Below are 24,047 nucleotides of genomic sequence, written 5' to 3' on the forward strand. Positions count from 1 at the left end.
TTAGTATCAGTTCAGAGCTAGTGCTCAGTCATTCCTGAAAAGGCTAATTATGTTCTCTTCCCCAGAGCATAATCACTATGGTTAGAGGCCCAAGGTCCCCCAGGGAAGGTGGAGAGGAAGACTGTGTCTATTTTTGGCAGCGCAGCAAGGTCTTTCCTCAAGAGGCTCTGGCCTCCCTTTTATTTAAGGGTTTTTGGGTCTCTAAACTGGGTCAAGTCCGGAATTGACAGCAAGGCTGTGAAACAAGTTCGTGCACTTGACCTAGAACTCTTCTTTGTACACAGAACGAGTAAGAATTCAGTAGACTACTTGTGTATTTTCTTCCAGGGACACCAAGATCAACTAGTCAATGCCACAGGTCTCTGCAGTAAGACGACTCTAATTATCGCCCTGAATGTGCTGTCCATTCTGGTAACTGGCCCCACGTCGTCTTTGACAATTATCCTGCTGTCCTGGGACCCAGCTGTGCCCGCTGCATGTAAGGTCCCAGATCAGCAGTTCCCATTGTCACTTGGTGCCTACAGGAGTGACCACAGGTGCTCTCCAAGGATGCTGGGGGTCTCCTCACCCGCTGTTTCTCACTGTGTCGGTGAAGGCTGTGTCTCCTGATCTCCTGGAGCAGGGGCGGTCGTACGTGGTAAATGTACGCCAACATTCCCACCTTCCTAGGACTTTGGATCCCCTCCTTTTCGATAAACCAAGGCAGTCCCACGTGTCTTCATTTAGCGTCGGCCACTTTTTGGTCCATGTCACGGTTCACCAGACAAACTGCTGGGGAGTCCTTTCCAAGCCCTTGAATTACGACACTGAATCCAGAATCTCTGCCTAGTGGGTTCATGTCGATAAATTCAGCCTGATCCCACTTTATTTACCTTCCACCATTTCCCCACACTCTTAATATTCATTCCCACACATTTCCCCAGAACATCTGTATAAACTGGAAAAGTATCACAGTTCTTTTGGAGCATAGTACACCTCCCCATGGGTCAAACTGTGTACCTCCCCCTTTGGGGCTTGTGGGCATGTTCTGCTCTGGGTCTAGAAGTAAAGAGGGGTGCCTGGGGTGGTCCTGAGGACCATCAGCAGTGTCTCGCAAGGCAGCTATCTCCGAAGAGTCATTCCAGGCTGCTCAGGCAAAGCAGGGTTGGTGTCCTCAGATGGGAGAGGGAGGGCTACCTCTCCTGGCAAAGAAGACTCACGGAATTTAGGCTCCGTGTCGCCAGCCTCGTCAGGATCTGCCTGTATGTCCCCATTCCTACTGTCCCCCCCCAATCCATGCTCTTCAACAGCAGAGGTTCCCTGTGAGGCTGGGAACTCAGGCTGTGCTGTCACCCAGCCGCTTACATGAACCGCCACGAGCCTGGCCCCCAGCTGTGGCAGCCGCGGCTCGGGACACCACCACGGCCACCCAGAGCGCTGCCCCCAGCGTCCTGCTGGCGGCGCTGCACACCCAACCCCAGCAACCGAGGGCCACGGCCAGACAGCGCGGAGGGTAGGCGCCTCGGGCAGAACTCCATTTTCTGCTCAATTCTGCAGTGAACTTAAAACCACTCCTAAAAAATAAATCTCTCCTATTCAACCTCCCACCCAACCATTGATCTGCTCATTGTCTCCAAACTTAGAAAACATTTAAATAATTTTTTTTTTTAAGGATTGGAGCTCTTATAAATCGGCTGGACTCTCGTAGACAGTGCTTTCTTTTTGAATGGGTGTCTTTGGCCTTCGAGCAGTTACAGCAGGTCTTCGTTGTCACACCTGCAGCGCACGGATTTCGGGGTGCGCCTCCTAAGGTACCGACAAAATCAGAAAAGGCAAGTGAGGAGACTCCGGCAGGGCGTTCTTCCCCGGCTCCCTGCGGGTCGGCTGGGACCACCCGCGCCGCACCCGGACACGAGCCGAGTCCGCACGTCCACACGCCCAAACGCGGAGCAGACTGCCGCAGGGCCGAGGCCGGCGGACGGCATTCTTAATCTTCGCCTTTCCCCCGATTTCTGCACCTCCACCGGGAGCGCTTTAACCTCCCTCACCGCACACAGCCCAGCACCGGGCGGAGAGCCCGGCCGCCGCCGCCGTGGGGCCGCGCAGGCGCAGTGGGCCCACCTCGCGGCGCAGCCCGGCCTAGGGGCGGGGCGGGGCGGGGCGGGGCGGGGCCGCGCCCGCGCGGGGTATGACGGGCGGAGGCGGGGCCTCACCGTGCGGCGCAGCCGGGGGCGCGCGGGCAGCACGCGGGAAGTACCGGCGGGCGCGCCCCGGCGCCGGTCCCGGTGGGCTGCGGTCCACGCGCCGCTGTGCCGCCCTCTCGGAGGCAGGAGGGGCCTGGCGCAGCCATGTTTGTGGCGCGCAGCATCGCGGCGGACCACAAGGATCTCATCCACGATGTGTCTTTCGACTTCCACGGGCGGCGGATGGCCACCTGCTCCAGCGACCAGAGCGTCAAGGTTCGCGGGGCCGAGCAAGAAGGGCGGGCGCGCGCGGGAAGCGGACTTCTGCGGAGGTGGAGGCGCGCCGCCCGCACGAGGCCTGGGGACCCGGCCGGCGGGGGCCCAGCCGCCCTCCCTCCTCCGCGGGATTGTGGGATCACCGCCGCGCGGGCCGCGTGTGCGCGGGGCGTGCGTGCGTCACGGCGGCGCGCACTCCGGCCGCGGGGCACGCCGGGCGCGCGGCCTGGCCCGGGGCGATGAGGGTGGGCTCCGCGGCGGTCGGGCCGGGCGCCGGCCGTGGGGAAGCCGGGCGCCCCCGCCACGCTTCGCTCCGCCCCGCCGCCATCCCGGCCCCGGGGCCGCTCCCGGCCGCCTCTGCCTGCGGGCCAGCGCGGCTCGGCGTCCGCTGGCGCCCAGTGCTGAGGCAGCGCCTCCAGCTCCGGGCGTCGTCTGACCGAGAGGCTCACGGTGGAAATCGGCATTTAAAATAATGTTTACAATTTCTGCGAGATTTCCTCCGGCTCATTCTAGTAGAGAAATTAGTGAGTATTTAAAATAAAGCTCTTGAGAGTAATTGGCGAAGCGCACGGTTCTACAGCCGCCGGTGCAGAGTACTGATGGGAGCGTTGCTGTCCATGTCGGGCGCTAGCGCAGCACTTTCTCCTTTCAATTTTTAAGCTGTACTAAGGTACACGTAAGATAAAATTGCCGTCTTAACCATTTTTAGGCGTACAGTTTAGCGGTATTAAGTACATTCATGTTTTTGTGAATCCATCACCACCGTCCGTCTCCAGGAATTTTCCATTTTTCACTGACCCCATTAAACAAGAACTCACCATTCCCTGCGGCCCCCGGCCCATAAACTTCTACTTTCTGCCTCTGAGTTTGACTCTGCTAGGAACTCGTGGAAGCGGAGTCATACAGGATTTGTTTTCTTGTAACTGACTTGTTTCACTTAGTACAATGTTTTGAAGTTCCTACATGTTGAAGCATATGTCAGAATTTCCATCCTGAAAAAGGAAAATATTAAAATAAGATTTTAAAAGGCTAAATGTTCCACTGTACGTATTGTAAATACCATATTTTGCTTATCTCTCATCTGTCAGTGGACTTCGGTTTCTTTTGCATTTTAGTTGTGAATAATACTGTGAATGTGGATGAACAGGTGTCTCTTTGAGACCCCATTTTCAACTCTTGGGTGTATACCCAGAAGTGGAATTGCTGGATCACATGGCAGTTGTACTTCTGTTTTAACTGTTTTGAGGAGCCACCATATTGTTTATTGTTATGTTTTTTTTTAAAACAGGTTAAAATATCATCTTGTTTCATAATCTGTCTTTTTTGTTGGTGGTAAAGTTCAGTATTTTGCTTTTGTTTGTTACATACATGATTGATGCCTATTATATGCAGATTCTATGTTTGTGAATTTTCCTGTTTTCTAAAACTTACCTGTAACCAGAATCGGTACTCGTGTTACTTGCTGACATGAGCAGAGTGGCAAAGAATTGGACTTGGCGGCGGCAGTGTGTTCCCAGCTGAGGGCAAGCAGGTGACACTGCCTGATAATTCTGGCTCTCATCTGGTGAACGAGTATCCTTGTCATTGTCTGCGTCCTGCCACATTCTTCACAGTTGCTTCTTTTTGTTGGTGATTTCACCTGTCCACGTGGTCCCCATATGCAGTGCTGAAGTGTTCCTGCTGCAGGGGGCCGTGATGTGCCCTGCGGAGAAAATGTATGTGAAGGAAGCTTCTTTTAGACATGAGTTAAGTGTTGTGGGCCGAGATTTCAGTGTTAATGGATCAATAATGTATAAGAAATAAGGTTTTTTTTATATACAAGGTTATATGTTGATTCTTTGACAAATACGTTGTGACCAGAGGCTCCTACGAATCTCATCTCCTACTTCCCCTGAGAGGAGTGGCTCGTTATTCGCTACTTCAGGCTAATTCAGTGTTCACAGCGACATTACAAGACAGGACTACTACGACAATGAGACTGGGCTGTACCTGTAATCGTCGCTGTTACCTGTTAGAGCGAAGACTCTGACCCTCAGTGCTTAGCACAGGGCCTGACGTAGTCAAGGTTCTCAGTAAATACTTGATAAGATGAATGGATGTTTACTTACTGGTTTGTATTCTTTTGTGAATTTATGTTCATTTACTTTGACCTGGTGCTGATTCAGTCTTGACATTTTTCATATTAATTTGTAGGCATTCTTTGTATAAAATGTCTGTGTTTTCTTACAGGTCTGGGATAAAAGTGAAAGTGGGGACTGGCACTGCACGGCGAGCTGGAAGGTTAGTGTCTGTTTTTACACTAATGCTTACTACTGGGTAACATCAGTGACTCGCTGTTCACCTTGGAGAGCATTGTAACACACTTCTTTTCCTTACATTGTCAATCACTGTTCAAGTAACAAGTGCACTTCAGGAAATTTGAGAACAGGTAAAGTTAAAATTCCATAGCATCTGACATAATTATTTTTAGCGTTTCAGTATTTCTTACTTTTTTCTTTACATACTTTTAATAGTTGTGGTGCTCTGCATGGTTTTCCCCCTTCCTTTCTTTAATAGCTTTACTCAGATAGATTTTTACATATCTTGAGAGTCATCGGTTTTAAATGTACAGTTCAGTGAGTTTTAGTAAACTTACACTGTTGTGCAGTCATAACCACTGTCTAGTTTTAGAAGACTTCCATTAACCCTGAAATTTCCCTTTTGCCTGTTTGGGGTCAATCCCTATTCCCCTCTCAAGCCCCAGGCCACCACTGAGCTGTCCTCTGTCTCTTTACCCTTTTTGAATGTTTTCTGTGAGTGCAGTTCTTCGATGTGTGGTTCTGTTTCTGCTTATTTCTCTTAGCATGTTTTCGAGGTTTGTCCGTGTTGTGGCATGTGTCAGTAGTTCGATCCCTTGTAATGCTGAGTCTATTCCCTTACATAGATAAAGCCACATTTTATTTATTTGTTCACTGTTTGATAGACATTTGAATGTTTTTATTTCTGGCGATTATGAAGAATGTTGTTGAGAACGTGCCATACAAGTCTTTGTGGGGATACATGTTTTCATGTCTCCTAGACACTAGGAGTTGAATCGCTGGGCTGTGTGTGTTTTAACTTTCTAAAGAAGTGCCTGTACCATTTGATATTCCCGTCAGAAGTGTGTGGGGGCTCTAGTTTCTCTACACCCTCCGCTACTCTGATATTATCTGTCCCTGATTATGGCCATCTCAGAGGGTGTGAAGGGGTGTCACTGGGTTTTGATTTGTGTGCTCGTGGTGACTAATGGTGCTGACAGTGTATTCATGCGCTTATTTGCCATTCACATGGCTTCTTGGTGAAGTGTCTCATCAAATCTTTTGCCCTGTCTACCCCTTTTTTAATTGAGATAAGAATAATGTAGCATAAAATTAATCATTTCAAAGTAAACAATCCAGTGGCATTGATTAAATTCATGATTTAAATGAATACAGTTACCACCTCTCTCTAGTTCCAGAACTTACTTTTATCACTCCAAAAGAAGAGCTGTATTTCTTTTTTAGTTTAACAACGTATTTCTTAAGTACTTTGTTATATTTTTAAACATAGATACAGCAATAAAACATAAACGTAACAACAGTACACCCTGTTGTGCTCAGCTGATGGATATTTAAGTTGTTTCCTTTTTATTGTGATGAACACGTCTGTGCACCCCTCATTCTTTAGTTAGATTGTGCCTTACCGGGAATCTGACATTTACCAAAATCTCACTGCCCTAGTGCGTTTTCACTTAATAACCTGCATCAATAAGAAAGGTGAAACCAAAAAGCCTGGACGAAAGGAAGGATAAAAGCATAAGGATACGGAGTTTACCTTTGGATGATAACATTGTTGCCACTAGAAATGACTGGATTATGACAGTGTTCTGAGATTGAGTGTAAAGGTTGGATATACAGAAGTGGGAAGCAGCTTTTGTAAACGTAACTGGTGGACTGATATTGTCATACGGTATTTTTATTGGAATGCACAAATTAAATTCTGTTGATGTGAGATGCTGTAAGACCTTTCTGCCTTTTTTGTTTTGTCAACATAAATAGTTGACTAGTAGTGATTTGACATAACTTCATGGTTTTTTTTTGCACATAAAGATGATGCTATGAGCTTTAAATTATTTCCGCAGAATACAAGGATTTGGACTTCTGTATTTGTTCATGCATTGCGTCTTCCTAGAGTACTCGTTGTCTAGCCAGACGTCAGAATCATTTTTAAGTATTTTGTTGCTGCTGTTTCTATACAAAAATCAGGCTTTTGAAGCATATCATTTTGGTAAATCTTTTTTATTTTATTAGGTGTACGTTTCCTGTAGAGAGAATTCGCAAGTAAAAAAAATTGTGGAGAGATAGAATCTCTGTTTAAAAGCTTCGTTAGGCTAAACTCCGAAGTAACTGGCAGCTAGCACTGAAGAGGTCAACTTTATCAGGCTGAGGTTTTCGTTATTAGTAAAATGTTAGAAAAACTTGACTCCAGAAGGGCTGCAATAATCCTAAATATGGAATATCTTCCAAAGGTTAAAAGTTGTAGAATTTAGCTTTTTAAATGTCAAAGTAAATAGCTTTCTCCTCTTGTTGAAGTAAAATACCTGTGTTCTGTCTCTTCAAGTGAAATCTTGTATGTGTGAAATATGAATAAACTCATTGTTTTTCATTCTTGCTTATTTATTTTTTTAATTCCTCAGACACATAGTGGATCTGTGTGGCGTGTGACATGGGCCCATCCTGAATTTGGACAGGTTTTGGCCTCCTGTTCTTTTGACCGGACAGCTGCCGTATGGGAAGAAATAGTAGGAGAGTCGAATGACAAACTGCGGGGACAGAGCCACTGGGTGAGACATCTGTCACTGTGGAGGGGGCGCAGCACCAACACCCAAGGAGCATCCGTCTCTCCCAGAACCTTCAGCTCCTCAGCCCCAGCCCCGCTGACCTCCGGGGAGGGAGGGGTGGAGATCGACGTAACCACCAGTTAGTTACCACTGTTGATGGCTGTGTAATGAGTTCTCTGTAAAAGCCCTCAAGGTTGGGGTTCGGAGGGCTTCTGGGTCGCTGAACACTTGGGGATGTGGGGCGCATGGTGCCTGGAGAGGGCGTGGATGCTCTGTGCCTTTCCCGGTACCTTGCCCCCTGTGTCTCTTCTGTCCGGCTGTTCCTGAGTTACAGCCAGTTGGCCAGAGGCCCAGGTAACCACCTGCGCTTGTGACTGGTGTCTGAAGAAGGCTGGTCCCGCGGGATTGAACTCCGAACTTGTGGAGTCTGACGCCATCTCCGGGTGTAGTGTCAAAATTGAGTTGAATTCTCCTTGGGCACCTTGCTGGTGTCCAAGAATTGTTTCTTGGTGTGGGGAATGCCCCTACCTGCTGCCCACCGGCATTGAAATTGTTACCAGGACCCTCTTGCTGCTTTAGGGAAATGTCTGTTCAAGTCCTTGGCCCATTTCTTGTTGCTGGGTTGTAGGGGTCCCCTGTGTATACCCTGGTTAGTAATCTTTTGTCAGAGTAGATGATCTCCAAGTATTTTCTTCTGTCCTGTGGGTTGCCTTTTCATTCTCTTAATAGTCCCCTTTGGTGCACAAAATCTTCACAAAGTCCAATTTATTTTTGTATCCTGTGTTTTTGTGTCATATTCAAGGAATCGTTGCCAAATCCAACATCATGGAGACTTTCCCCAAAGTTTCCTTACAGGAGTATTGTAGTTCTAGTTCTTATGTCTAGGTCTTTGATTCCTACGCAGTTAATTTCTGTACATGGTGTAGGTAAGGGTCCAGCTTCATTCTTTTGCATGTCAGTGTCCAGTTTTCCTAGCACCTTCTATTGAAAAGACTGTCCTTTCCCCATTGAATGGTCTTGGGGTCCTTGTCGAAAATCAGTTGACCATATGTGAAGGGTTTATTTCTGGACTCTGCTCTACTCTGTTGGTGTATGTGTCTCTTCCTACATGCACTGTTTTAGTTACTGTAACTTTGTAAGCTGTTCACACTGCTTTACAAATTTTGTAATGAAGGGAGGGTTGGTCTTGTGGTCTTTGCCCTAGGCCCATCCTCAGGCCAACAGCTGCCTAAGGGCAGGGGAGTAGGGAGGTTTACAAACGACAAGGGATTGTTTTAGCAGTCAGTGTGTGATGGGTCAGTTAGCGTGCTGTAGGCTGGGTTTAGGAGTGGTGATGTATAAAGGATTTTTATTTGAATCTAGTTATTTGTATTTAGTTAAATCTACTGTCATTTATACATCTCACATTTCAACGTGTTGACACTGATTATTCAGTGGTGTTTGTAGACTAAAGTTTGCAAAAAAGCTATCTCTGAAGTTTATGTGAAACTTTTAATATTGAGACACCTTACGATGTATTTTAATAACTGTAGACAGTACACTGTTGATTTATAAATTTTACTGACTTTTTCAATCAAAAGTCATCTCACCTAGGTGCCAGAAAATAGATTGTACATACTATGTTGGGATTTTGCAATTTTCAAAATGCCAGCTGCGTACCATTCTCCTGGTTTCTGCTACATGTGGGCAGGAGTGGAAGGAGTTGCATGCCCTTTGCTGTTGAGGAAGCTTAATTCTTTCCCACTGCTGCTTGCAGGAAAGTCAAAGCTACCCATATAAAAATTCTAACATTTTCTAATCTACTGACCCACCTGCTTAAAAAGAGAGTGCTCACATAACTTAATAAAGCTAGACTTTCTAAGGCCTTCTTTTTTCTGCCTTAAAGAGAGTGAGTAATTAAGGTCACTGATTTGTTACTGATTGCCAGCTACATATGTGGTGTATGTATATGTATGTGTGCCAGGTGCTTTGGAGGAAATTGAAGCCCATGCAGGTTTTGACTGTCTTACTCAAGGTTACGTACCAAGTAGACGGCCGAGGAGTTCTGTGTGATTTCAGAGCCTGTGTTCTTCCCACTGTGCCATCCTTTTTTTTTTAAACATAACTTACATTGTTAATTTTTTTCAGGTGAAGAGGACAACTCTAGTGGACAGTAGAACGTCTGTTACCGATGTGAAATTCGCGCCTAAGCACATGGGCCTCATGTTAGCGACCTGCTCAGCGGATGGTATTGTGAGGGTGTACGAGGCGCCAGATGTCATGAACCTCAGCCAGTGGTCCCTGCAGCACGAGATCTCTTGCAAGCTGAGCTGCAGTTGTATTTCTTGGAACCCTTCAAGGTAGGCGTGCACAGCAAGCCTGGTGATGCAAGCCTGGGAAAACAAATGAGTAATTATTACATTAAACATTTGGCAGTGTATTTTTTTGAAAATGCTTTTCTGCAGTAGTCTCGTTCATTATTTTTTTAAATGTATGTATGTAGAATAGAAATTCTCCCTTCTCTACCCTGTCATGGCTTCTGCTCCACAGAAGAAGCCAACCATCATCAATAATCTGGTTGCACCTTCTGGACTTTTCCCATCCACACACAAGTCAATACTGGATGCGTTTGCGCTCACACAGGAGGGCGCAGACACACAGATGTGTGCGTTTGTGCGCACACAGGAGGGCGCAGACAGACACATGTGCGGTTTGTCTGCATACAGGTGGATGCAGACAGCAGACGTGTGCTGTCACAACAGGCAGCACCAGACCCAGAGGCACGTGTAGACCCACCGTGGGCCTTCGGTGAACTGCCTTCTTCACTGGCAGACTCGCTGTGGGCATTCTGTGTGTTAGGGTGCCTGGTTCTTCAGCTGCTGGGTTGAGTGTGACTCTCAGGCTGTACCATCGCTGATTTTTATTAAACTATTTTTAAAAATTAAAAGAGTAATGAATCACCTAATAAAAGATTCAGATAGTCTAGCAGAGTACAAAATGGAAGGTGAAAGTTCCCTTAGTTCTTAAAAACAAATGCTGTTAATAGTTCTGTGTGTAGAGTTAATTCTGGTAGTCATTATTATATTTTTAAATGATTTGCTTATACCTCTGGTTCTTGCTGTTATCTTTAAGTGGTATTTATACTTGCTGTATGGAAGATGACTTTAGCATATTTACAAAAATTCCACTTGTCCAGGTATGAGGACATACTTTATTTTTGGAAATGTTGATAGTAGGTTATATTGATAGTTATCTTAATTTCAAATGTGCATTTCTCTACTTAGTGATGTACCAATTTTTGGACTATATATTGATTCACTTCTCTTTTAAAAAAGAGGAAATTAGCTTTTTTTGCTTCTACCTCATGTTTACCCTACCATTTTCTAGTATTTTGTTACATTGCTTGTATACTGGCAGGATTTACAATATTTACATTCTGTAAACTTTAATACACATGTAAGTATTTTGTCTTTTGACTACAAATTGATTCTAAAAATTAGGTGACAATCTGGGGCAGCCCTGCACATCCCAGAGGTGGTCAGGAGGCACCTCTCTGAGAAAGACAGGGTTATTGTTTCCTTCCACAAGAACTAACATCACAGTTTCTGTCCTGATACATTACTCATTGAAACACAGAAGACAAAGATCAAGATGTTTTAAGCATAAAAGAGAAAATAAAAATTCAGTCGCAGCCAGATTTATAAGGTTAGAGCATGTGCATGTTCACGCCTGTGCACGTGTCGTCTGTCCTGCGAAAATCGCCTCCTGCTGGACCTCGTCTCTTCCCTGAGGCCGCTGCTTCTGGTTATGCTTGTCTTGAGGTCTTCTATTTTCACTTTTGGCACACACCTCTTAAAGTAACTTTTTTCCCATGGGGGATGGATGGCAGACTTTTTGAATTCATTTTGACACTTTGATGACTTTTGATAGTCTACAGAAAGTTGTGAATTCTAATATTGCCTTACTTAGCAGTCTTTCTTTTATTGTTATAGTGCTTTTTCTGTTTTATTTGAGAAATTGTCTTCTGCCTTGATGTTGTCAAGTGTATTCTGAAAGGTTTTTGGTTTTGCCTTTCACACTTAGGTCAAACCTCCTGAAATTCCTTTGTATGGTTTGAGGTAGTAAGATTCTAAAATTTAACCAGGATGTTTCCAGGTATTTTTTTTTTAAACGTTTTTCTACTAAGGAAAATTTCAGATACACTAAAAGTGCAGCAGACAGACCCTCACTTATCCATCACCCACCTATGATAACTCAGAGCTACTTCTGTCCCATCTGTATGTGCCTCCACCTTCAAAAAAAAAAAAAAACAAACAAAAACTGGATTATTTTGAAGTAAATCCAGAGATGTACTATTAGGGATTGGTCTTTTTTGACTCATCCTGTTTGACGCTTAGTGGGTCCATTTTAAAATGAAGGTTCTTGTCTCAAATTGGGGATATCTTAGGATTCTTTGAATAATTTGCCCTTCTGTTTCCAGTTCTGTCTTTCTGGAACACATCTTTAATTATTCCTGAATATACTGTCTCTATTTCCTTAACATTGTTTGGAGATTTACTACTCTGTCTTCCAAATCTCCAACTTGTTCTCCAGATGGGGGCCATTTAAAAAAAATGTTTTCTTTTTATCGAGGTATAGTTGATTTGCAGGGTTGGGTTGGTTTCTGGTGTACAGCATAGTGACTTAGTGAATTTTTGTCATATTCTTTCTCATTACATTTCTCATTATAAGCCGTTGACGGTAGTTCCCTGTGCTGGGCAGCAGGACTGTTGTTTATCTGTTCTGTACATAGTAGTTTGTATCTCGTTTGGGGGACGTTTTAAACAGCGAAGTCACCGACACAAAGCAGAAAAATGCAGAAAACATGGTGGTAAACAGAGTGCGCAGCAGACTCTTGTCTTCAATGTGCACCTGAAACACGAAGGCAGAGCCTGGCCTCTGTCGACTGCAGCAGGGAGTGTGGCAGGCCACCCGCCTTTCTGCAGACTTGCTGCTCCAGGCATGTCCATGAATGAGCACGAAAGCCCGAAATATTGGGATTTTGGGTTTGCAAGTAAATTTTAGCAAGTAGGTCAGTTTACAAACACACGTTCTGCACCTGATGAGGATTGTCGGCTGTTACCTGCTTTTTCAGAGGTCTGTTTGTACTCCTTGATCTTCTCTTTCATGCTCCTTGTTTTCCTTAAGTATGTGTTAGTCTTTGCTTGTGAACTTGGGTTATGAACTAGAGACTCTGATGGCCAGCAGAGGAAACTGCAGTGGGCATGTTTCTCCAGTTAGATGCTCTGTTTTCTTTACAGCTCACTCTCTTCCCTGGGGGGTTGGCTGAGTTTTGACTGAGTAGCCTGAGTCGGGTGGCAGGATTTCCTTGTAGGGCTAACAAAAGGGAGCTGGCAGCGGTGGGTACCCCCAGATTGCCAGAATCAGGAGGGCCTGACTTGGGGGTAAGCACCTTGGTGTGTTTTGTTCTTTCTCGTCCCTCTCCGGCCAGTTGTGGAGGACTGCTTTATTGCAGGCCCTCATCTCTCCTCTTTGAAGTTCTGATCCCTTACACTGGAGTCCTTCCATAGACCTTCTTAGCCTAGAGCAGAGTCAGCTGCCAGCCGTGAAGAGCTACTGTCTTCTGATGACAGTTCTTTAAATGATCCACTTAAGGTTGCCCCGTGGCTCATTACTGCTGATTGGTTCATTCATTATGGACTTGTTGATTGCTTAGCTGTTGGAGCTTCTAGAATTTCCTCCTCACGGATAGTGGCGTGAGCTCTGTTCCCTTAGCATTTGCTCTGTCTGATCTGCTTTCTGTCTTGGTGGAATTCCTCCGGACTTGTTGGTTTCTGACGGCACATTCTGATTTCCAGCACTGCTGTGGTGCTGTTCTCACCCTCCCCGCAGAGCGTGGGGAGGGAGATGCAGGTGGTCAGCCCACTGCATCCATCACAGACTTGGATGGTGCTGCTCACTGTTTAGTTGTACGTCGTATTTGGAAAATGGTTTAAATGTGAACATGGTATTTCTGGATATACAAATGAGGTAAGCCTCAATTTAGTTTGTTCTGGATATTTTATAAATTTTTAAAATTTTATTTTGTGGGGGGAGGTAATTAGGTTTTAATTTATTTATCTCTCTGTCTCTTGGAGGTACTGGGGAATGAACCCAGGACCTCTTGCATGCTAAGCATGCACTAACAGTGAGCTATACCCTGCCCCCATAATTTAAAAAATATTTTAAAAATGATTATATTTTCAGTACTTCAGAATGTATTACTATAAATGTACTTGTCCTTGTTCAAATATTTAATATTGTAAAAAATTGTGTTTGTAAAACATTGAAAAAAATTTTGTGAGATACAGAATTCACATCCCTTTGAATGCCCAAGAATTACAATAAACACCCTGTGATTTTATTACTGCAGTAGTTTGCAGTTTACTTGGTATTTTTCTTATATTAGGTGATTGGATCTCATTATCAGAAGCTTTAGTGAAAAAGCTTTAGTAGTAAAGACCTAAACTTTTTTTTAACACATTTACCCCATTTTGTTTTCAGCTTTATGAGATTGGCAGATCGCGGTATCAAGATTAAAGGTTAAACAAAGGTGTCAGTTCGTAGAGGTGGGAGGCAAGGGAATCAGTATCTAGGTAACGAGACGTAGGAATGAAAAGAGCGATTCAGCCTTGAGCCCACTTCGCTAGAGTTCCTTCTCTTGTTGCTTGTCTCGTGCCTTTTAGACAGTGAAGCTGAGCACAGATGGGTCTACAGGCGAGTGGCTTGGGGAGCACATCTTCCTGAGGGTGCTGTTTTCTACCTTTCCTTCTCCTTTTGGGTTCTTTTTGCACAAAGCACTTAAAAATATTTTTGCCATGAATTTGCTCACCATAAGGTTACTTTTCATTCTATAGTTAATGACCAGATCTTTTAGGAAGAAAAATTTTAAGACCTCTTGCGGTGTCTTTTTTTTTTTTTTTTAATCTATCGAATGCTTGAAACCTTTTCTTTTGGGAAAAGAGCTGCTGTCTTTCTCGGCCATAGGAAAAGGTGCAAACAAAGCAGGAGGACGGTGTGCTCAGTCCCGTGCCAGGCACTCTCAAGGACGCCCTTGAGGTGTGCGGCCCCATGTAGGGCAGGGGTCTGGTCATAGCAGTGACATGCAGGCTGGGGGTGCAGGGCTGCCTGGCGCATAACTGCTGAATTCTCTGGTAACTGTGAGCTTACGGAAGATGTGTCTTGTCTTTGCTTCCAGCTCTCGTGCTCACCCCCCCATGATAGCGGTTGGAAGTGATGACAGCAGCCCCAACGCAATGGCCAAGGCTCAGATCTTTGAGTATAATGAGAACACCAGGTTGGTGCTGCTTTGGGTTAGTTGTTGCATTCAATTTTAAAAATGTTATTTATTCATTAACTCAATTGCACATTATTCATCGTATATTTATTGGTTTCCAGTGATATCCCAAGTTCTGTGCATGGCTCTGTTAATACAAAATTGTGATGTGGAGGAATAGGTGATTGATCTCCCAGTGTGTACCGTCATGCAGGGAAGACACGAAAGTGGAAAACGGTGATGGATTTTATAAACTGGGGGAGTTAGGGTGTTAAGAGATTGCGCTTAGCGGAGGAGGTCAGGGAGGTTCATTCGAAAGAAGACCTGTGAGGGAGGGGGTAGTAGAGCAACAACAGAAGACTTGGAGAGTGAGTGGGAGTTAGCCAGACTTAGGGCGCACGTTCTAGGAGGGAACTGCCGGTAGCAGGGTCGATGGACAGGAGAGCCAGTGTGTTCTCACTGTGGTGGAGCAAAACAGGCAGGAGGAGTGTGCTGGAAAATCCGTGAGACCTGATGCTCAGTGCTGAGTTTTTATCTTAAGGGTAACGCGAAGCCACTGAAAGACGTAAGTTGGGGGTAACAGGACCCAATGGCGGTTTCAGCTCTTCCGGGCGTGGAAGTAGACTGGTAGCTTCCCGCATCACCACTTAAAGAGCTCAGCTTAACTTCTCTTTACACCCAAACCCTAGGAAATCCACTTACCCTTCTCTTAGAAAAGATACTAATGGCTAATAAATCAAGACCTCATTTTAATTAAGTTTTTGTTAATCTGTTTTAAGCTAAACTTAAAAAGATTAAAGGAAGAGATCTGGGAGGTTATGGTAGTTTCCTGGGCCCTCCGTAACAAGTTACTCCAAACTGGTGTCTTAAAGCAGATGTGTATTCTCAAGGTTCTGGAGGCCAGAAGCCCGAATGAAGGTGTCAATGTCATCTCTTCCAGCTTCTGGAGGCTCCCGGAGCCCCGGGCTGCCTGTCTTCACAGAGCTTCTCCTCTAGTGTCTCTGTTTCCCTCTCTTTCTTAATTATATCTGCAAAGGTCCCTTTTCCAAATTAGGTCACGTTCACAGTTCCTGGGCTTAGGCCTTGGACATAATAATACACACTGCAGAGGTAAACACTACTTCATTGTGAGCAAGATGGAAAACATTGAGATACCTACACATGTGGATTTAAAATTTGTTCATTTCTGAAAATTTTATTGTAAATTGTTTTTTTTCACTAGGAAATATGCAAAAGCTGAAACCCTTATGACAGTCACAGACCCTGTGCATGACATTGCATTTGCTCCTAACTTGGGAAGGTCTTTCCACATTCTCGCCATAGCAACCAAAGACGTGAGGATTTTTACATTAAAGCCTGTGAGGTGAGTCTTTGAAACAATGACTAATTTGAAAGTTCTCTTAACTCTTGATTATTTTCATTTGTGAAAGGAGAGTGTAGCGGCAACTCTGGTCTGAAGACTGGATTCTTTCATGAGCGTTTTATCTATTGATACGTGACTTGGGACGGGGAATTGAGTGAAGAGAGGAGATTCGTGTGTTCTTACTTGTGTTTTATTTAGGCAGATACTAACAATGAATGGCTCCCCTGAATAAAATTGGTTCTCTATAAATGTTTGAGGGAAGGAGAGGTGGCAGTCTTCTTGGGGAGAATTAAATGAGCACTGACACGTTTTTGTCAATAACCCATCTGGCCTTGAATTTGGAATTGTGAGTTTCACTTCTTTTTCTTTCCCTTTTTCCTTCTTTATTTCCCCCTCTTCCTCCTCCTTCCTACTGCTTTCTTTTAAAAATTAATCATCATCTGTTTTATTGCTCATCTTTATTTATTCGTCATCCTTGGGAAATAAAATCATCTTAGTCTCCAAGCATCTCTTATGTGGTGGGGTCATGCCAGGTACTGGGGAGTCAGATGCACATGGCAGGGCCCAGCTCACAGTAAGCTGAGGGGAGGGGTGGGTGGGCTGTCATATGCATATGGATAAGGGGTGTATGTGAGACGGTTTTTTTTTTTTTTTTGAACCGTTTGTGTGTGTGTGTATAAATGTTAATGGAATTCCTCAGGAAAATTTTTTTATTAGCAGGAAAGAACTTACATCCTCCGGTGGGCCGACAAAATTTGAAATCCATATAGTGGCTCAGTTTGATAATCATAATTCTCAGGTCTGGCGAGTGAGTTGGAATATAACAGGAACAGTGCTGGCGTCCTCAGGAGACGACGGCTGTGTGAGACTGTGGAAAGGTACGATTTCAGTGAAGGGCTTGTTGCTTTAAGTTGCTACTTTTAGAATTTCCACCTAGAAATGTAAACTCTGAAATATTTTGAAAAAAAGTCCCATCTTTCTACAGTTACTTTTAAACTAATGTCGTACATTAATGTATAGTTTTGAATCTTTATCAGTTGATTGGTTCATGGAAGTTACTGCCTAAATGAATTAAGTTTCCATATGGAATGAAGTAAGCACTAGTTGTAACAGAATGTACAGGGTCTCCGGTAGATGCCGTGTGCTGTGTGTGACCTGCAGGACTTGGACTACAGGCATCTCCTGCTTGATCGAGCAGTTGCTTTAGCCCAGCAGCCCTTAACAGGAGAAAATCCAGCGTTTGTCCCCACTTCTCTACAGCTCCCCAAAGTTGAAGAGTCCTGAGGCCACTGATTCTCAAAGTTCCTCACAAATGCCAAATGGGGAGTGCATATAGTCTCGACGGTTGACCCTGACTGGGAGCGGTAGCGTGGTCTGCACTTTTCCTCGGATGCTTATCCACTGGGCAGAGGTGCCCGTGGTCTGGGCCCCACTCTAGTTGGTGACATCCCCAGCCCGTATTTAGGATCCAGAGTTAAGTGGACCCTGAGGAGTTAGTTTCCCAAAAGGCAGTTTGGCTGAGTCTCCCGTGGTCAGCCAGCTTTAGGCTGTGGTAGAACAGCCCAGACCTCCCTTTCCCCTTTGCTGCCCCGCCCCGCCCCCGGCCTTCAGTCAAGACAGTCCCGCTCAGGCTCCCTGACCTGGGTCTCCTGGCCTCAGTGTCTGCAGTGACCAGTTTTGCATCCAGACAATTAGGCCAAGTTGGATAAACCATGCCAGAGGTTCTGTTACCTGCATCCATTAGGACCTTAGGTACCCTCAGGACTTAAACTTTCTTAACCAAGAAGGTGACTGCATTACCCACATAGGGTAATTGGAACTCATTATAGTGAAGACATAGAATTTGATACTAACTTAAATGGAATAATATGGTAGCTTAGAGATGTGCCTGTTAATTATCTTGTAAGGAGCTTCGTTTTTAAAATTAATAATTCTTTTAAAACTTGGAAGAACAACTGTTAAAGTTGAGACATGTGTTTTATGTTTAAAGTGTCTTCACCATTTATTCTGAGAGACGTGTAGCCCGCAAGTCTCTCTTACCTCTTTAATTGTGGTTTGAGTGCAGAACACAGATTTGTGCCCTGGAGCGTAGGTGTTCGCCATGTTAACGTGCTTGACTGTTTTCCTTTCAGCTAATTACATGGACAATTGGAAGTGTACTGGGATCCTCAAAGGTAACGGGAGCCCGGTCAGTGGGAGTTCTCAGCAGGGAAGCTCAAATCCTCCCCTAGGGTCCAATGTCCCAAATCTTCAAAATTCATTAAATGGATCTTCTGCTGGCAGGTAGGCTGTTCAATGAGAAAACTAGAAATTGTCTTTTTAAAATCATTTGGTAACCTTAGTAAAGGTGTGTTATTTCCTGGATTTTGCGATTGAATGAAGGAATTCACATTTAATTATGACACCAGAAAAAAAGCAGTTTGGTAGCTCTGTATTTAGCTTGCTTGGTCGTAATGTTTACAGGGAGATTCTGAGGCCATTAAACAAACTAAATTATATTCTGGAATTTAGCTGTCTATCAGAAATGTGTGTAACTAAGATTTTACTTTGCTTCTGAGTAGCGAGATGAAGGGAGAACGTGGGTAATACTGAGGATTTTGGTCCCAGATGAGCATTAGTGTTGCTGGTGCTGGTAGTCAGGTTAAACTGGGACTTTAAATAAAATGCGCTCGTTAAGGCTTTGTAGAAGAGAGTGACTTAAATGTTTTTTATGTATGTTTAAAACTTTCATGGAGATTATGAGAGGAAATGGTAATTCTCAGTTCTTGACTTTTAGAATTCTGAGCATATTTTTAGATTCTCCATAGGGAACATTTGACGTCATCTGAAGAATCATCCTTTTGTTTTTATATTCAGATTTCAAATGTGAATTTGTAAGATAAAATTATTCTAATATGCCTCTGTGAATACTTCGGAACACTATTCAGGAAGCCTCAAAACATAGCCTTAACAGACTGTGCTGTGGTCATCTTAAATAAGAGGAGAGAATTGTGTCTAACAGCTCCTCAGCTGCTTTTACATGGTTGTATGCTCATAAAGAGGTCCTGCGTTTTGATTTTGACGTTTAAGCGTTTGCCTGACGACAGTTTCAGGCTGCCACAGAAGACACCAGATCATAAAGACTGTTTTGTGAAGCAAAGGAGACCAGTGTTAATTTTTTTTTTAATCTGGTTTTTGGTTGCTGCCTGTACCGCATATTTTCTTTTGTAAAGAGCGTTGAGGTTTTGGTCTGTGTTCTTATTGTGCCAGTAACCGTGTGTGTTAGATGTGTGATGCATTTTCCCTTCTCCGTTTGTATTATGTCCTTTAACAGAAAGCACAGCTGAGTCCCAGCTAACTGGAGTAACTTGCTGTTTTGCTGCTTGTTGCATGCACACAGGAATGGGACGCGAGCTCCTTTCCCCCTTCCCCAGCGCCGTTTGACCTCTCCCAAGATACACCAGCAGCCTGCTTCCTACTAAACGCAATCCAAAAGGCCTTTAAAAATACAGTGTACATCTTTTTTTTTTTTTTTTTGACTAGCCCGTTTATTGACACTACTTGAAATTTTCAAATTATAAACGGAGAGGCTTTTTGTTGAGACACTGTCACCAAAACAATTTTTTGAAATGTTTCTGAAACTAACGTGGGTTTTAAAATGAAAGGATGTTACTACTATCTTTATTAGTCGTTGGGAGGAGGGAAGATACCACTTTATTCCACCTGAAAAATATATTCAGGCTTCTGTCTTTTATTGTCTAAAACAAGCTAAAATGAATTTCTATAATTTGAAGATTGAATAAATATTTTTCATAAAGATTGTTTTGAGTGCTAATTTGTTCACCTTTTGTAGAATTGGTTTATACATGATATTATTCAGTACAACTCTGTTATTTGTAATATTTCAAAAATATTAGTGAAGGAGTGAGAGAAGTAGTAGTGGAATGAAAAGTAACTTGACTGTACAGTTTGTAGCCAAACTAAACATTTGGTATAGCTCCTGGTAGTTTGGTAGTAAAGTGAAAGCACCTTTGTAAGTTTTCAATTCACATTCGCTAGAGAGAAATGTTTCTAATATGTGCTTGTATATTTTTATGGCTTGATTTTTCCTTCAAGTCAAAATTTGGAAACACACTACAAGAATCCGTTCAAATTCTGCTAAAATTGTGTGTGCACATTAACCTCCACATTCTGTGTCCCAGGGTTTTCTTAATTTTGTTGGTGCTTAGTTTGCATCATCTGATGTCAGAGCTATAAATCGTTGTGAAAATGCTTAAGTGTTAAGGGTAAGTTATAAAATGGCAGAAGAGTAACAATAGTAAATATTTTTTGAGACCTTTTACTTATCAAAATTTTGTATTCTAAGGTTTTTGCAGAAAAACAGCTAAGTATATTCAGAGAGTGTGTTTCTTTGCGAGTAACTTGCAGTGGCTGGCCGTACCATGTGCAGGTGCGCCTGAGTTGGTTCTCGGTGTCTGGTGCGCACTGAGAAACGCGTGCTGAGGCTACAGATGATGCATTGCTTAAGGGGAAAGCTTATTTGGTTTGCAAATTACAGAAGAGTGTCAGATATGTTTCTGAGAGATAACAGTTTAAATTATAAAATTAATGTCTTCTTTTGTAACATTCATACTGATATTTTTTTTTAACATTTTAAGTTTAACAGATTATATTTCTTTTTTCAAGTTTCTATACTTGCTTAAGCAAGCCTGATTTGAGTAAGGGTCTTGATTTTGCTGTTATGTTCTGTTAGTTTTGGCATGAATATACTAAAGGTTTTTTTTCTAGCATGTGTTTTTTCCTCTTTGGTTCTCTTTGTATTTACTACTTTTCTCTTTTTCTTCTGTTTTTTCTTTTCTTTTTTCCCTGTTGTTTTGTTTTGGTGTTTTGTTCCTGTCTTCATTGTTTCAGGTATTTCTTTCCCCCTCTGGATTCCCCACGGGCTGGATCGAGATGGTCCAGTTATGCCCAGCTCCTTCCTCCTCCTCCTCCTCCTCTGGTAGAGCACTCTTGCGATGCTGACACTGCCAACCTCCAGTATCCTCACCCTCGCAGAAGGTCTCTCTCTCGGCCTCTTAATCCCTTACCTGAGAATGAAGGGGTTTAAAAAACACTGATTTAACACTTAAAGGCCTTATTCAAGTGCTTGTAAATGCTTTCATTCCTGGCTTTTCGTTTTTCTTCATTTTCTTTCAGAAGATTTTTCTAACTTAGGGTTTGTCTTGCATGTATTACAACCAGAACATGGTGTTTGGAACCTAAATGTGCTTGTGCTTCTGCATCAAAGGAATCTTTGCTTGGTTGGTTGATAACCTTTGATGAAATGAGACGTGTGCACACAACATTAGCTGTGAAAGTTACACACAGTGCTGACTTCAGAGTGCCTGTTCTGTACATTTTATTTTGAACTGTTCTGGTGTTAAGTTTCTTATGGTTTGTCACACTGGTTAATGTGAAACCTTATCATAAAGTTCACTTTGCCTTTGAGACATATTAAGAAAAAATTTTTTTAATTTTACAGGCTAATGTTGCAAATGAATAGTTTGTAAAATAAATCATTCCTGTGTATAAAGCAGCAAAGCATAATACGGACTGTTTGGTCTTTTTCTTTTTTTTTTTTTTTTTAACTTTCTTTTGAAGGAAACTACCTTTCACTACTTGGAATTACTGTATAAACAAGCTTTTGTAATTATTCTCCAGGTAGATTATTTAATAAAATATATTTTTAAACATATGAATCTGTTGCCTTATAAAAATCAGAATGTATTCTATTTGACAGTTGGTAAAGCTTATAGCTCCTTAAAATGTCATGTTGCTTAAAAAAAACCTAGTCAAAAATTAAGGGATGAGCATGGCATTTATTTAGAAGGCAGACAGGTAACAAATGTCGACTTTCAATCTGATGCACATTAGATTGTTTTCTAAAATGATAACTTTGCAATTTGAAATCAGAATATACTTGACAATAATTACAATAAAATGATTAAAACTATGGGACTAGTAATATTTTTGGCTCTTGGTTCAGTTTTCTTAGGAGCTGTCCTGGATTTAACTTCCCTCAGGGCTAGAGAAAGATGTAATTTGAACAACATTTCATATTTGTCTATCAGCTAATCACACACAAACAATATAGTTGTTATAAATGTATATTATAACTTAGAATCTAATTTTCAAAGACACTCCTATGAATAGTGTCATACCTCTGGAGCTTCTTCACATGCAAAGAATAGAATTTATAAGATATATTGTATTAATTTTAATTCAAGGAACATCTGAGTTTTGTATCTAATAATTAATATGTTTTGTATGTAAAGTTAGCATTTTAACATTCCAAAGTAAGAAAAAAGTCCTTTCCAAATAATTCTTAAAGATCTTCCTTCTGTTAAAGATTTGTTTTGGACTTGTGTATCTGTCTAGTTTCAAAGCAAGAGGTAGAACATTAAGTCTGGATCCAGCTCAGAGTTAAGAATTCTCATATTTTGAGATTTCAGTCATTATAGAGGTACCTAGGGGTAAGATGAGGTAATGAACTGAGACAGACTCTTACTCCAAGTTAGTGAATATTGGGCATCTTCTGTGTGCAAGATACTGTGCTGAACACTTTGGGATATGTAAAAAAATAGGTAGTCTGCACACATTTATTCTAGTGGGAGGAGGCATGTACAGAATTTACAAAGGGTAATGAGGATTCTGCTTCATAATAGAGGTTGAACTGTACAGTACGCATTAAAGTGATTTATTTGAACTGGTGGCATTTAGAAGGGGTGTGGAATTTGGAGTAGTGAAAACAGTGGAGGGTAGGAGTTCTGGGGTGATGGTCCAGATGTAGACGAGGACGGGTGTGTTCAGGCAAGAGGCTGTCAGTGTTAGTCTGATGAAAGAATAAGGTTCACTGGGGAGCTAGTGTGAGGTTAATCTGGAATCTTACCTTGTGGTCACACTGCAGAAGGTATTGAGTGGTCGAGGTGTTTCCACTTAAAGCATCTGGTAAAGGGCAGCTGTGGGAGATATGTGCCTTCTAACCGGATGAGCATCACTTGTAACTCCCTGGACCGTGGGGCTTCTGCAGGCTCTTCTTGGAGTTGGAGATTCGGAGTGCACTGGCAGTTCTGTTCTCCTTTCCGGTTGGCAAGGTTAGAGAGCAGCGAACATTGTTGAGCACTTCCTCGTGCCCATGCTCTTCTAACCTTCTGGCAGGTAACCGACTTAACCCTCACAACACAGTGCTTGGGTTATCCCCGTTTTCCAGAGGAAGAGACTGACAGGGTAAAGCTGTCTGCCTGAGGCTGCACAGCTAGGAAGTGGAAGTCAGCACTGGGATTCAGGCAGTCTGGCATCAGTCTGGCTCTTTTCTGCAGGTACCTTGCCTTATAGACTCCTGTCACACTGCCAGGCGTGGGGAGAGCTTGGGTCACGTGATTTTTATGAAGGAAGGACAGTGAGTTGGGTACAAGGGATACAGGGTGAATGACAGGAACATATGGACACATTGCAAAAGTTCAACTCCAGTGTGTGGCCATGGTGTAGAGAGAGAAGGTCATTACACTCGAATAGTGTCCTTTCACTCTAAAGCTAATTATTTGGTTTATTTTTCAAGATTCAGAAAGTCTTGAGATTTTCCCTACCCAGTCTTTGTTCATTAAGTGTGGACAGAGGTAGAATAGGGCTAGTTAGATGCCGAGGCTGGAAGGTTTCAAGAAAAGAGGTCAAGAGCACTGCAGAGAGATCACCGAGTTTGACAGGAAGCCAGTCCCAATAAATTGAAACGAGTGTGAAAGTAGTGCTCAGGACCCAGCCGAAGCATGGAGTGGCTGCAGGTTGTGAGGGAGCGATAAAGGTAGGAGAGAGAGGCAGCATGGGCTTTGTGTGATTAAACGGAATCAAGACCGGTGAGTTTTTGGTTTTGGTTCTGTTTTTGTTTTTTTGGTGTTTTTTTTTTTTTCTTTAATGGAGAGATGCAGCATTTCCAAAGGCAGAAAGAAATCAGTGAATAGAGTGTTCAGTGATGATAGCTGAGCAGGGTTTTAAAGGAGATAGAAAGTTAAGTGGTAAATAGACTTCTTTCCCCACCAGGCTAAAATTAGGAGGTAGGGACGTTAAAGTCAACGTTGTTTTTCTTGTCCTCTCCGCCCAGTG

The 24,047-nt window shown here is 43.2% G+C and overlaps 1 protein-coding gene across 5 annotated transcripts; it reads left to right on the forward strand.

The window, feature by feature from the left end:
- Positions 1-2,204: 2,204 nt before the first annotated feature.
- Positions 2,205-21,645, forward strand: SEH1L (SEH1 like nucleoporin). 5 transcript variants are annotated; one of them, XM_064481678.1, is made up of 9 exons: positions 2,205-2,438; positions 4,668-4,718; positions 7,132-7,278; positions 9,403-9,614; positions 14,492-14,590; positions 15,792-15,932; positions 16,653-16,810; positions 18,065-18,215; positions 20,823-21,645. In XM_064481678.1, the coding sequence occupies exons 1-9, from the start codon at positions 2,328-2,330 to the stop codon at positions 21,016-21,018; spliced, it is 1,266 nt and encodes a 421-aa protein (XP_064337748.1). In that variant the 5' UTR covers positions 2,205-2,327; the 3' UTR covers positions 21,019-21,645. The 5 variants fall into 5 exon arrangements, with proteins under 5 accessions (XP_064337748.1, XP_064337746.1, XP_064337745.1 ...); XM_064481676.1 differs by lacking the exon at positions 20,823-21,645 and adding an exon at positions 18,789-19,728 and having other exon boundaries at positions 16,650-16,810; XM_064481675.1 differs by lacking the exon at positions 20,823-21,645 and adding an exon at positions 19,246-19,728 and having other exon boundaries at positions 2,206-2,438; positions 16,650-16,810.
- The last annotated feature ends 2,402 nt before the right edge of the window (positions 21,646-24,047 follow it).

This window comes from Camelus dromedarius, chromosome 32 (assembly GCF_036321535.1).
Source record: "Camelus dromedarius isolate mCamDro1 chromosome 32, mCamDro1.pat, whole genome shotgun sequence".
Taxonomy (NCBI): domain Eukaryota; kingdom Metazoa; phylum Chordata; class Mammalia; order Artiodactyla; family Camelidae; genus Camelus; species Camelus dromedarius.